This window comes from Heterocephalus glaber, unplaced genomic scaffold (genome assembly GCF_053883595.1).
Source record: "Heterocephalus glaber isolate CG9 unplaced genomic scaffold, H.glaber_assembly_v1.0 deba00000470, whole genome shotgun sequence".
Lineage (NCBI taxonomy): Eukaryota > Metazoa > Chordata > Mammalia > Rodentia > Bathyergidae > Heterocephalus > Heterocephalus glaber.
Window position 1 is genome coordinate 2,119,295 of NW_028258145.1, and position 13,669 is coordinate 2,132,963.

Below are 13,669 nucleotides of genomic sequence, written 5' to 3' on the forward strand. Positions count from 1 at the left end.
TAGGCCTTGTGCCCAGGCATGCTACAGAGCAGCATAGCAGAACAGACATGATACTTATCTGCCCCAATCCACCTCCCTTCCTACTCCCACTTCAGAGAGCTCTGCTGTTTTGGTTTTTTTTGAGACAGGGTCTTGCTATGGCCTTGAACTCACTATGTAGCCCAGGCTGGTCTCAAACTCACAGCTATCTTTCTGCCTCAGTTTCCCAAGTGCTGGGATTACAGATGTGTGCCACCACATCTAGCACAGAGAGCTCTGCTTTTAGTCCTAGTGTCAGGGTTCTCCCTTCCTCTCTTGGCCACAGAAGGGCCAGGCCTAGTTGCTTGGACCATTCCAGCATGCATCAGGCTTATGGACAAAGAAGGTTATTCTCCCACCTGTGGCTTCAGGCTGGGGCAGCTCTGTCTCTTGTGGGCACTCAGGACCCAGGCACCTCCCACCTTGGGTCTCTGCCAGCTCCTAGACTCATGTCACTTTATAACATGACTCAGGGTGGTCACTGCCTCACCAGGAGCACCCATCCTCTCCACTCACCTCTGCAGGAGAGGATCTCATGTCCCCAGTCTCTAGAGGGTTTGGAACTGTGGTCCCAACTCCATGTGTCCAGAGAAGGGTAGGACAGATATAGCTAACTGATGGTTGCCGTCACTGTCTACCAGCAGACATCTGTGTTAGTGCATTTTCCATTACTATAGTGAAACATCTAAGGCTGGGTACTTTAAAAAGAAAAGAGATGTCTCTGGCTCAGTTTGGAGGCTGATTGTCCAAACAGCATGGCCCCCTGAGTGTCTTGCTTCACAGACAACAGTGTCATGGAGCAAGAGGGACAGAACCCATGACGAGACAGGAAGGCACCAGTCCTGTTCTTATGACGGCTCACTCTCATTAAGAATTCACTAGGGTTGCAGTGAGATTAAGAATCTCCTAACCCCTCCCAAAGGTAGTGTCCTCGGTGACCTTCACTAGGTCCCACCATTCAACACCACTGCTCTCAGGACCACGTCCCCAACACAGGCACCCTGGGAGGGGACAAACCACATCTACACATAGCATCCTTCTTACTTGTAATAAAATACTTCTCCCCTATGTTAATGCTGGTATGACAACTTCACTGGATTGGGTTAAGGTTATGGCCCTGGTGTGTTTGGGTAATCATGGAGGTGTGATCTTGGGTACTATAGATGATCCCTCACCTCTCTGGTGTGCTTCCTTGGCTGTTTCCCAGCTGATATGGACTAAGCAGCTTTGTCCCTTCCTGATGAAGCCCTTCCACCATGATGTTTCTGCCTGGGAGCCTCCTGACCACAGACTGAATCCTCTTAAACCATGAGCCAAATGAAACTCCTCCTCCTTTAAATTGTCAGTGTTGGCCATTGTGTCCTAGCAACAGGAAACCTGACTGATACAGGAGACTGGGGAGGAATAGGAAACATAACAACCAGGGCTACCAGCATGACTATATATCTAATCTGTCAGAACACTCCCTCTCCAGACTCAGGAACTGAAAAGGTTCAGATAATTTTTTGAGCTTCTTTTCCCTCATGAATTCTCACTGCTTGTCAACCAAAATTTGGGAACCCAACAGATTTGGGCAACACACTGTGCCTCTCATAACTCAAACTTATTAAAACAACTCTTACTCTGAAGTAGGGGACATGTGGATTTGCAATCTTGAGGTCCCTGACAGTGGGATGGGGATACTCATTTGACCACCTCTGTTCTGTTCTCTGGGACGTCCTGCCTGCTGTCCTCCACGATTCCAGCCTTGCAACCTGGACAGCTGTCCTTGTCCATGACCTGCTTGGCTACACTTCAAGTAGGTGCTGGGGAACGTGACCCAGACTTCTGCTAGTGCACGTTGGAAGGTCTCAGACAAGTTATTCTAAGTCTTGATTAGTCACAGGCTTGCAATGCCTGCCTTCTGGTTTCCATCACAGGACAACGCCCTCAGAGATTTGGGCAGCGTCCACTCCCCTTGCTTCCAGTCAGTTCCACTTCTATAGCCACTATCTGAGTCCCTTTGAGGATCTGAAAGCCCTGCTGTATTTCTTGGCTTCCTTGTTCTACACATCACCCTCTCTAACTCATGGCCACCTTTGTTCAACTTACTGTGAGAAATCTTTGAAAAATTATTTTTGCAACAGTCTTATTCTTTCTGTTCGGTCCAAAAGCAATTTGCTTTTCCAGCCCTGTGATGAAGGCTTTGTATCTGTGTCTCTGCCTCCCTTGCCACATCTATTTTCAAATTGATATTTCATACCTGATCTCATCGCCTGACACACTTTTTTAAAAGTTTGCTTTTGGGCTGGGGATTTAACTCAGTGGTTCCATCACCTACCTCGAAAGCACAAGGTCCCAAGTTCTATCCCCAGTGCCAAAAAAAAAAAGTAACAATAAAAAGTTTGCTTTTCTCCCTTAACAGTTCAAGTGATCACTTCAGACAAGTGGGAAGTGCTGATCTGTGCAGCCTTTGTGGGGGGCCAGGGTTTGGGAAATGGAATTCCCGCCAGGAAGCTCCCTGTCTGGCTAAGCTTACTGTAAAAGAAAGAAGAATAGGTTTGGGTGGAGACTACCATAGTGGCCTCCTCCTTCCCAGTGATTGGTTTACACATACTTCAAAGTGCTAGTCAATCAAACATGAAGGCTTTTCCCCTGGCCACTGTCATGTTGAGATGTGATGTCTGGACTTAGGCATGTGTCTTGTGATCATGAGGCGACCAGGCTGTGGTATGGTGGATACTCTGAGACCAGCAGTGCAGATGGATGAAGAGCTCCGGTCCTTGATGGTTCTGTTGCATTTAAGCTCCTCCCCATGGTGTCACCCTCCTGCCGGACTTCCTGTGTATACACAGTGTGTTTCCAAAGGAATGAGAAGCTTTCCCTTGCCTGCAGCCATAAGGCTCTGGATTTCACCAGAAGCAGGCTAGGGCAGAGATTGTGCAGATGGGCTCTGTGTGGACCCTTCAAGTCTGTGTGATCAGAAGGGAGCCTCGGACAATACCTCAGCATAAGAGAGCTGGACTCTTTTCATCACTTCCTTGGTGGTCCTGGCTCTGAGGTTCCTCCAGGAACAAGGTCCCTTAGACACCTTCATACCCACAGCAAACTGTGGGACAGGCAGGTACAGGTCACCCAGGGACTCCGTTTTCCAAGGAGGAAAGGAAGGCTCAGGGAGGTGGTATGCTGTGGCCAAGCCCTGGGGTGGTCGGGGCTCAGCTGTGCACCCCCAGCCCCTGATCTTGCTTGTGACAGCAGGGCAGCCTCCACTGCAATATTGAGGAAAAGGCATCCTCAGGGATCCTGTGATTGCGGCAAATGCTTTTATGGGGCAGGTGGTCCCCAGCCCTTTGGGAGCCCTTTGAGAACTACAGCACTGGGAGAGCAGGGACATCAGTGGCCACATAAGTGCACACCGAATTCGTGTGGTGCCCAGCTCAGAGGGAGAGGACAATGAGGAGATAAGTACCAGGGCAGAGGTCTGGAGGCACCTCTCAGAGGTGGTGTCGGTGCTGAGACTCAAGCCCCTGAGGTGGATGGTGCTGGGCATGTGAGCACGAGGGACAGGGGAGGGATGGCCACACGAGGCACAGGCCGAGATGAATTGGACCCCTAGGCCCTGGAGCTGGATGCCTAGGTCCCAACCCTGACTCTGTGTGCCTTTAGGCGAAGCATGAACCACTCTGCACTTCAAGCTTTTCCTCTTACCAAGTCCTGTGAGGAATGGGTGAGGTGGAGTTTTATTGAAATACTTGATACAGGCTGGGTGTGGTGGCACACACCTGTCCTCCCAGCACTCTGGGAGGCTGAGGTAGTTGGATTGCAAGTTGGAGCCCAGCCTGGGCAATTTAGCAAGAATCTGTCACACGAGAAAAAATGAAGAGCCGGGATGTAGCTCAGCACAAAGGCCCTAGATTTAATCCTCAGTACTAAAAAAGAAAAAGAAAAAAAATCCTGGCATGTAGAAAGTGCTCGGTAGACATTCACAACTTGTGTACTGCATCTTTTTTTTTTCTGGTTTTTCTTCTATGAATAATGGGGAATGCATTAATTAGGACCTTCTTGTTTGAAGGGACAGCAGGCCAAGTCACAATAGCTTCAACATCAGTAGGAGGAGGTCTTGGCTCAAGTAACTGAATGATAGAGCTTTAGCGGTATCATCAGACACAGTGGGATCCAGGCATGCCTCACAGCCAGGGGGACTCCATCTCTTCCTCCCAGCTTCTCCTCCCTGCAGGGACTACATTCCCAGGCTTGCTGTCCCCACCAGGGGCACGGTGTCCACCTAGCCCCTACAGGTCTCCAGCTTGTCCCACTGTCCTGGCTCCATCCAGGGCCCATCTCTGAGCCCCTCACGGTGCCCTCAGAGGGTGGTTGGAGTGGGAAAGAGGAACTGATATGGATTGATCAGCCATACTCCCAAATCCCTAAATCACTGCCCTGAGGCTGCCTGGGGCAGGGGGCTCTACCTAGGAAACTGGGGTGCAGTCACCACCACAAAGAGTCCCTGGTGGCTTTCCACAGGGAAGGATGGACAGTGCTCTGGCTGGTGCACAGAGAAGGGACAGGCAGAGGACAGCAGCTGGAAGCAGGCGAGGGTTGGGCCAAGGTCAGGAGCCCAGGAAAGGGGCGAGGTGGTGTGGCACGGCTGTGGAGGGCAGTGGAGTGCATGAGCAGTTACAGGGCCAGGGCTTGGTGGCAGCCTGGGCAGAGATAAGAACAGGCAGGTCCAGGGTAAAGGCCAGGATTTGGGCCCCGAGCCACTGAGCCAGGGAGTCTGGAGGAGGCAGCTCTGGTGGTGCCCCTAGGCACACCCCTCAGAAGTGACTGGAGGCGTTTCCCTGGAGAGTGGAACCCCAGCCCTGGGCATTCTTGTCTGATTTCTCTGAAACATGAGGATAAATAAGTTGACTGCCTGCTTTGCCCAGGAGATCGTGCTAAAACCAAAGGAGGCCTGTTCCCCGGGCCCCAGGAGGGCTGGAACCGGACCAGGAAACCTCGGGGGTCCAGCTCTTCAACCTCAAAACAGGAGACCTCATGGAATCCTCTGGCAGCTGGTGGCCAGGAGCAGCAGGTGTCATGGGGGGTGGGGACCAGTGAGTGCCCATCAGGTTGACAGGGCCCACCTCTGAGGACTGACAGCCAAGCTGTGTTGAGAAGTAAGAGGAGCACAGTGCAGCATGGAGAGAGAGGGCCCAAATGCAGGGCCCAAAGGCAGTGGAAGCCTAGGGAGTTGGTAGGCAGCCAAGCCGGGCTGGTATAAGGTGGGCGGGCTTCCTGGAGGTGGCGCTGAGTGGCACCTTCATAAAGGAGAGTGTAACCTCAGGTGAGGGGGCAAGTTGAGGCTTGGAGTGCCTGCCACCTGGCTCAGAGTGGCTTTGACAACTTCCCGAACTAGACCAGAATGCAGTGCTACCCAGATACGCTGAGGTCTTCAAAGGGGGTCACCCCTGGCCTTCTCTGATCACCTCCACATTGCCCATCTTGTCCCCACCTTGGAGGCAACCTTTATCACTCTGCCCAGCAGAGACTTCTTTGCATTTGGGCCCCTGGCCTGTCCCTTCCCCCAAGATGATGAGGGCCACCATTCCATGCACTTGGGGGCTGTTGGGGAAGGGTGAACACTTGCCAGGGCAGGCAGAGGTCAGCTGGGGAGCAGGGGCTTGGCCTGGTACTTGGTGGTGAGGGGAAACACATGGGGCTTGGGGGCTTGCTCACCAGCTCCCTTCTCTAGTTCCTGGGGAAAGGAAGGTGACAGGACCATCAGTCCAGCCTCAGTGGACCTGGGTTGGCCTCGGAGCTGACAGGCCCCAAGTGAGGAGCAAGTGGGGGGGTTGCTTCCCATCCATTAGGCCCATGGCCCAGGCTACTCATATCTCGTGGACATTCTGCTCTCAGCCCAGTACCCACTTAGGCATCGTTAATATTTTACATTGCCTAGGGATCAATGTCTTCTTTACAGCTCACTGTTTATGGGCAGCCATTGAGGCTAACACTGGGAACCTGGAGGATGCTCAGGGGCACGAGGGAAACTGAGGCTTGGAAATGAGGTGGATGGCAGCCTCAAAAGGACCCTTGAGACAGCTTCCTTTGCATGCTCAGACAGACCTATCGCTGCGCAGCAGAGCTCTGACGGTCCATCATGACGGGCTTCCAAACCTCTGCCACATGCCAGCCCTGCCTCATTCAATCTTTGACAAACTCCTGGGGAAGTCGATTATTGCCATTTTATGGATGGGGAAACTGAGGCTTGGAGGGGTTAGGTACTACTGAGCCCTCAGTCAGGCTATTGCAGCAGATTCTTTAATCTTCCCAGGCTTTTAAATATTCTAACAAGCCTAGTATTCCCTCTGCGATCCTTAGTCTCTCTGCTTAAATCTCTTCCTTAGGTCAGTGGGTACTCAATGGTTAACTGGAAATAAAAGCTGTACATTTATAGTCTTTAAAAATATTACCAGACTCAAACCCGTAACCAGACTGTGAAATTGTGAGGTTGGGCTGCAGGCCTCCTTTCCATGTTGGTGTCTACAGGGAAAGTTCCGGGGTCCCTGGCCTGGGTTATACTAGTCCTCTTTGCTAATTCACTCTCTGGGTTTCCTCAGCTGTTAAACGGGGGAAGAGGCGCCCGTTGGGTACACCCAAAAGCTGGGCCAGATGTGCGCCCTGCAGCAGAGTCCATTAGCACACGCAGTGGCCCTCCATCCCTCCTGGGCACCAGCTCTGCACCTGGGCACGAGCTCTGCACCTGGGCACCAGCTCTGCGCCTGGGGCCAAGCACTTGCTCAGCATTTGATGAATGCCTGGCTGGGTAGCCCGCTCGGGAAACGCAATTGTTCAGGCCGTAGGTGCAAAATGGCTCCCACGAACAGACCAGGAGCTGCGCTGAAGTCCTCCCTCTATCAGGGAAGATTGATTGTCCACAGCTCTGGACGCTTCCCGCTGTCTAAACTCCGGGTCGGGTCGGGCGAGGACGCTGCCGTGCGAAGCGCCGCTGGGAGGCAACAGAGTCTCGGCTCCCTCCCTCCAGGGCTTCGGGGCTCCACCCTGCCACGCCCGGTCCTTCCTCCTCTTCTCTCCTGGACTGCAGCTTTCCAGACTGTATCTCGTGCCCGGGGCCGGAAGGAAGCCAGCCACAAACTAATTAGCACGCCCTTGCCCTGCCCGCGCCTAGCACACTGCAGCCCTTTAGCAATTCCCCGCGGCCGGAAAGGTAGATCCGTCCTTTATGAGGAAGGTGGTTGCAAGCCCGTGACTCGGTCAAGGTCACGCGGCAAAGTTAGGACTTGCACTCAGCTCCGTAGACATTCGTGCCACAGCCCGCCTGCGCTTGCCCCTAAAGCCTGGGGTGCACGCAAATTACCAGAACTGGAGAACTTGTATACCAACTTCACTTTTAAAGGGGGCCAGATCAGGGCCAAGTTCCGTCTCCAGCCGAAGGCTGAGGTTGCGGGAAGTAACCCCGAGAGTGCAGGCTTCCCGGATCCTCCGCCCGCCAACTCATTGGGCTGGGGGGTGGGGCGGGGAGGCCAGGCTCAGCTCCCCTCCCCGAGTGCAGCGCGGCCCCGACTCGCGGCTGAGAGCGCCGCCTCGCGCCCTTCCTCCCGGGCACCTGGCTCCCGCGGCCCCTCGGCCTCTAACTCGAGCGGGCGGGGGGTGAAACCGCAGACCGCGCGGCCTCCGGGGGGCGGGCCGGGAGCCGTGGCGACATGCCAGGCTCTGTCCCTGGCCGGATCGCGTGGGGCGGGGTGGCTCCCTCCGCCCCTTCCTGGTCGAGCAGGGCGGGGGGACGCCGAGGACGCCTCCCCGAGGGGTCGCCCCGCCTAGGCCAATGAGCGCCCGGGGAGCCGCGATGGAGGCTGGGGCGGCTTGGAGCGCCCGGGACCACCAGCTGCCGCCTCCGTGCCCCTGCGCCCTCGGGGCAGCAGCGGGGGTCGACAACGGCGCTGGGGCCGCCCGGGGATGGAGGCGCCGCCAACCTGCGCCGGCCCCTCGAGCTCCGCGCCGTGCCGCGCCTCGAAGTTTGCGAACTGATTGGGAAAGTTGCGCTTGCCTCGGCTCCCTGCACCGCACCCGAGCTCTCCCGGCAGGTCCCACTTGCCGCCGCCCTCCGCGGGGTCCCGGCCAGGCCAACACCGCAGCCCCGCCTGCGGGGGGCATGTGAGCCGCCGTCGCCGCCCCGAGAGGCCGGGCGGGCAGCGCGGGGCCCGGAGCCTCCCGAGGCAGCGCGCAGGCGAGGGGTGAGCCCCGGCCCTAGCAGCCCCGGGCGCCATGGGCATCCAGGGCATGGAGCTGTGCGCCATGGCTGTGGTGGTGCTGCTGTTCATCGCCGTCCTCAAGCAGTTCGGCATCCTGGAGCCCATGTCCATGGAAGGTAACGTGCGGCCACCGACCCTCAGCCGGGGCCTGCAGTCTCTGGGGAGGGAGCTAAGCCCGCGCCCTCGGGGACCCCGCGAGGAGCTGCTGGGGCGCGCTGGGCCCTGAGAACCCCTCTCGGGCGGCGGGGCGCTGGGCCTAAGATTAAGGAGGCAGAGAGGGCTCGGCTCTGAGGAGCCCCAAAGGGCACGGGACTAACGCGCTTGAAGACTGACACCTTGAGCCTGCATCCCTCCCTGGCTGTCCTAGCCTGCTGGTCTCAGGCGCCCTGGCTAGGGCCGCCCAGTGACAGGAGGTGACGCGGGTTGAAGATGACAGAAGGACCCTCACTCAGTGTGAGGCGCAAGGCAGCTGCCAGAGACCTGAAACCTCCACAGTGTGATAGGGCTGACGGCTTCCTCTGCACAGGGTGTCGAGTTGCAGCTTCGCAGGCGAAGCTCAGGCCTATGGGATCAGTAGCCAAATCTGCTGGAGCCACATATCCGCCCCCAATGAAATATTAAGGGAGGAGACGACCTACTCCTAAACCAGACACTCAGGCTGCCCTGGGAGCTGCTTCCCAGCCACTGGTAGGTCCTGTGCTCAGAGGAGGTCCTGCAGGGTGCTTCTGGTCCCCAAGGGACCCTGACACCCGGATGCAACCGCCCCTCCTCCTCCCAGTCCCAAAGATGCAGGTGCAGTCCTGCACCTCTGTTTGGTGGAGAAGGCACTGGCTGCCAGCTCTGAGGAGATGCCTCAGCACCCTGCTGACCTTTCCAGGCTCCAGCTCCTGGGACTGGAACCCAGAGGCCCAGAAGAAGGTGACCTGGCCCTCCCTCTAAGATGCCCAGCAGTTCCCTGGGCATGGGGATGGGCCCCAACTCCTGCCAAGGGCAGGAGGGGCACAGAGCCAAGAGGCAAGGCCCTCCTACTGCTCCAGAGCCCAGGGGTGGCTGGCTGCCTTCCTGAAGTCCGTGGTGACTGGTCACTGAGAAGCCATCTGGCTGTCACACCCCTTTCCAGAGTGAGTCCGTGAGACCGAGAGAGAAGGGACAAGTCAAGGCGGCCCCGGAGCTGCCTCCTTGAGCTTTAGGTTTTAGCTGGTGAGGAAAGTTGTCAGAGCCAGGCAGTCACTGGGTTGGACCCCCTGAGCCTGCCAGCTTGTGGGGAGTATTATACAGGTTCTTGGGACTGGATTAGGGATGGGGAGGGATGAAAGTTTCCCTGCTGGGCCCTGAGGACACTGCCTCTTGCAGGACATTTCTGTCCCCTGTCCCCTCCTATCCTTCACCCAGCTGGAGCCTGAGGTGGGGATGGGGTTAGGGGTGCTCAGGGAATCCATGGCTTTTCCACTGCCCTTCTGTTTCCCAGGCCCTCCTGGGACCACCAGGGACCAGCAGCAGGAGCACAGCCAGCCTGGCTCCACTTAGTTCCCAAAACAACCCCTCTGGCCTATCACTCTCAGGCCTGGGGCAGTCTGAAGTTTCCCTTTTCTATTTCTGGGGAGTGAGAGTTTCCTTACAAGGTGGGTAGCATGCCGAAGACAGCAAATAGTTTGTCCTACCTGCCCAAACCCCACTCCAGCTCTGAAGAGTTTCTCTTTGCAGGTATACGTGCCCTCTCGCACTCTGTGGAGGTCTGGGGTCTTGATGCAGTTAGGGGAACACAGAGCCCGAGCTGGGACCATCATCTCAGTAACGGGCTTTGAAATTCTTTGACCATGCTGAGCCTCCATGACACCATCTGTCAAGTGGGGCTGCTACAGGCTTTAACCAGTCCATGGGGCTTTAATGGCCCCCAGCACTGCTTGGTGAATAAAAAGTGTGCCCCCTTTGGGAGCCACTATTGTCACTAGTAACCAGCAAGGAGCCAGTTCCTTGTAATCACAGCTGCTGCCCCCTGCTTAGATCAAAGGAGTTCTAAGTTCTAGATGTCTGTGCGATGGCTGGGCAGTGTCAGAGGGTCTTTGATAGTCCAGGCACCCTGGGTATGAGCTGTTCCCAGTGCCCCAGGTTCCACCAAATCAGCACATGAGCAGCTGGGTGTCTCTTATCCTCAGTGTCTCGGGGCTTCGAATCTGTAAGGGGGCAGAGTTACCAACCGGGAGCGAATGGGACACCTCAGAGGGCCACCAGTGGGATCCTACCTGGGTGCTGGAACCTGGACCCTGCAGGGCTGGGCGGGGGCCGAAGCTGCTCTCTTGGCACCTGAAAGTCAATGTTTCCCGTGGGCGAGGGAGGCCCATGAAGGCCGGGTCAGGGCATTTTTGCAGGTTTGGTGTTTTTCCTGGAGGGATAAAACAGCCTTCTGCCTGGGCTTTGTGTTCCCAAAAGGTCCAGAGCTGGCCCCTGAGCCTCCTCACTGAGCCTGGCTGCAGGCTGGGGTGGGGGCTGCTGGGCCCCAGGACACAGGTGCTTACCCTGCAGGAGCCCAACCCTCATTACCCCAGTTGTCCCCATCCCCATCATGAGGCACTGAATGTCCTGGTCTCTTTGTCAGTTTGTCTTCTGTCTGCCAGGTGCCAAGCTCGTGGGCACAGGGACCATTCTGCCCACAGTGGTGCCCTGTGCCTGGAGCATGCCTGGCACCTGGTGGAGCTCGGGGAGGATGTGGGAAATCTGGAGGAGGGGAATCTTTCGGAGGAGGAGGAGGAAAGAACACTCGGCTTCTCCAGCCCTTCCCCAGGAGCCTGCAGCCACATCCTGGCCACATGGCCATGGAGAGGCCCCTAGGGGGCTGGAGGTGGGGGTGTCAGTGTCGAGGGGGTGAGTGTGGCTGGAACAGAGCAAATTCGGAGCTGCAGCCTGGACTTGGTGGAGAGGATAGCCAGGCTGTGAGGGGCTTTGATTCTCAGTGGGCTGCTTGCTGTAATCATCTGGCCAGCTTTTAAAATATCCACTGTGCCACCCCCACACATGGGGCGGACCCCAGACACTGGGATTTTCAGAAGCTTTTCTCATGAGCAACCAGAGCTGAGAACCCAGGGTAAGGTCTTCATGGATAGGGGTTCTCAAAGTGTGTTCCCCAGTATCAGTACCTGCCTCACCTGGACACCTTCAGGTTGCACCCCACCTCTGCAGCTTACTCTTACCCACATGTGCCCAAGTTTGAGTGCCCAGGCTTGGCGACCATTGCTCTGTCCAGTCGTGTACCTCCCTAAGGGCCTTCACCCTGATCTATGTCTCTAGTCCCTTTGATTGATTTATTCACATTTTGAGACAGGGTCTCAGTAAGTTAAGTTGCTCAAGCAGGGCTCAAACATGATCCTCCAGCATCAGCCTCCTAGAATGCTGAGATTACAGATGTGCGCCATGATTCCCCACTAGCTCCCCTTCCGATGGCCTCTTCCACTTCCAAGGACCCCCATCTTGCACTGGGCCCACCTGGACAACCCAGCACCCTTCCCCTGTTGTGAGGTCCACTGGCAATCCATGTACCTGCGTGTCGTGTGGCCAGACACACTCACAGGTTCCAGGGACTGGGATACGGATGTATTTGGGCAGCCATCATTCTGCCTGGCACAGTTGCTGTTTAAAAAAAATACAAGTGGAACATCCGAAAGATGGAGCAGCACGGCCTGGAAAGAGGGTGCCAGCCTTCAGCATTTGGTGGAGACATAGCACTGTGAGACTCCGGGGTCCCCAAGCCCTGACCCTCCAGCAGGCATCAGGCCTCCTGTGGTCATTGTGATTGTTGACCAGACCCATCCAGAAGGGACCACTGCCCTGCCTGGGCACTGTCTGCAGCCTGTCAAGTCTGTGATTCTTGGATTCCCAGGTATCTGCTCCTAAGCCAATCCTGGAGCAGGGGCAGGAGGCTAAGCCAGGGACGTGTAGCACAGGGGTGGTAGGAGACACATCTACAAGCTGGCATCTAAATGTATAGTGCAAGGTCCCGATGGAGTTCCCGCAGGCAGTGCTCTGTGACATTGAGGGCCACGCAACATCTTCTTGCCTCTTCATCACCTCTGATGGCACCAGCAATCACCATGTGGCTGGGCACAGGCTCTGCCTTCCCGCCTGGTTGTCAGTGGCTGGGGTCTGGGAAATCTGCAAGTCCCCTTCATTCCATTCTTTGTTGCTTCACTGTGGCACCTGCCGCCATGGTGGCCGTTCTGGAATGGAGATGAGAAAACCTTTCCCTGCATCAGGCACTTCAGTGGCACCTGTATCCACCTACACCTTGGCTCATTTTGACCCCCTTGTCTGCTGTCACTGGGGCTATATTGGAATATCACCTCTCTCTGACTCTGCCACCCCTCTGTGCCCACAGGTGTAAGCTGCAGGGAGTGGCAGGGCCAGAGTCAGCCTGCAGACTGCCCAGAGCCGTGGCCATTAAGGCCAGCAGGTGTCCAGGGGCTGCTGTATGGGGCAAGCGGGATCCTTGCTCATGTCCCCAAAGACAAGGAGAGACCCACAGTCAACCCCCAGTCTTAGCCTGCTCAGGCTGCCATGGCAGAGGGCTAGAAGTCTCAGACCAGGGTGCTGGAAGGGTAGGGTCTTGTTGAGGACTCTTCTTGCTTATGAGTGGCTATCTTCTTGCTCTGCTTCCCCACCTCCCTCCCTCTCTAAGGCCACTAGTCCTATAGGATTAGGGTCCCATCCATGTGACCCTATTTTACCTTAGTTACTGTATTAACTGGCTTTGCACTACTATAACAAAATACCTGGCACCAGCTACTTAGGAAGCAGAGGTTTATTTTGGCTCAGTTTATGGAGGCTCAAGTCCAAGATCAGGTGGCCTGTTGATCTGGGCCTCTGGAGGGTGGCATGAAGGCCATGGGGAGAACTTGTGTCACTGCAGGCAGTCACATCTCAAGCCAGGAAGTAGAGAGAGCCAGGCAGGTGGGATCCCGCTGTCCCCTTGGGTGACCCTCCCCAGTTACCTGGGACCTAGGAGTCCATAGTGCCTCCCAGCAATTCCACCCTGGGACCAAGCCTTGTTGGAGACCTGGGGCGGGGGGTGGGGGGGTGGGGCGGCTCCTGCTAGCCACAGCAGTGAGCTCCTAATGGCCATCTGGTAACATCTTCCCCGTGGCCATTTGGGCTTCTGCTGTGAATTTGGGGGACATGCTTTAGTCCATAGCACTGCCAAGCAGAGAAATATACATGTACCAGGGAGTGGCAGCCAAATGAGAAAGAGGGGGATAGGCAGTCATGGGGCATCCCCTCAGAGGAGTGGCATTTGGACAGAGGCCAACAAGAGGAGGCCCTGTGTGGGCTGGGGCTGCCTGGTAGGCTTGAGGGTTGCAGGGCCATCAGTGTGTCTCCAGAGGGGGGTCCTGGGAGATGAGGGCCATTTAGGTCCTTTGCTTGGGGGA

General features: G+C 56.3%; 1 protein-coding gene across 3 annotated transcripts in view; it reads left to right on the forward strand.

Annotated features, from left to right (window-relative positions):
* The window catches only part of Kcnip3 (potassium voltage-gated channel interacting protein 3), a 79,001-nt gene that overhangs the window by 33,234 nt on the left and 32,098 nt on the right, over positions 1-13,669 (forward strand). Inside the window, exon 1 of one of the 3 annotated variants that reach the window (XM_004844345.4) lies at positions 8,117-8,368. The exons of the other annotated variants lie outside the window; for them this stretch is intronic. Within the exon in view, the coding sequence (XP_004844402.1) occupies positions 8,266-8,368 (103 nt within the window). The 5' untranslated portion in view covers positions 8,117-8,265. Of the gene's footprint in view, positions 1-8,116; positions 8,369-13,669 lie in introns of those variants that run through there. 3 annotated transcript variants of the gene reach the window in all.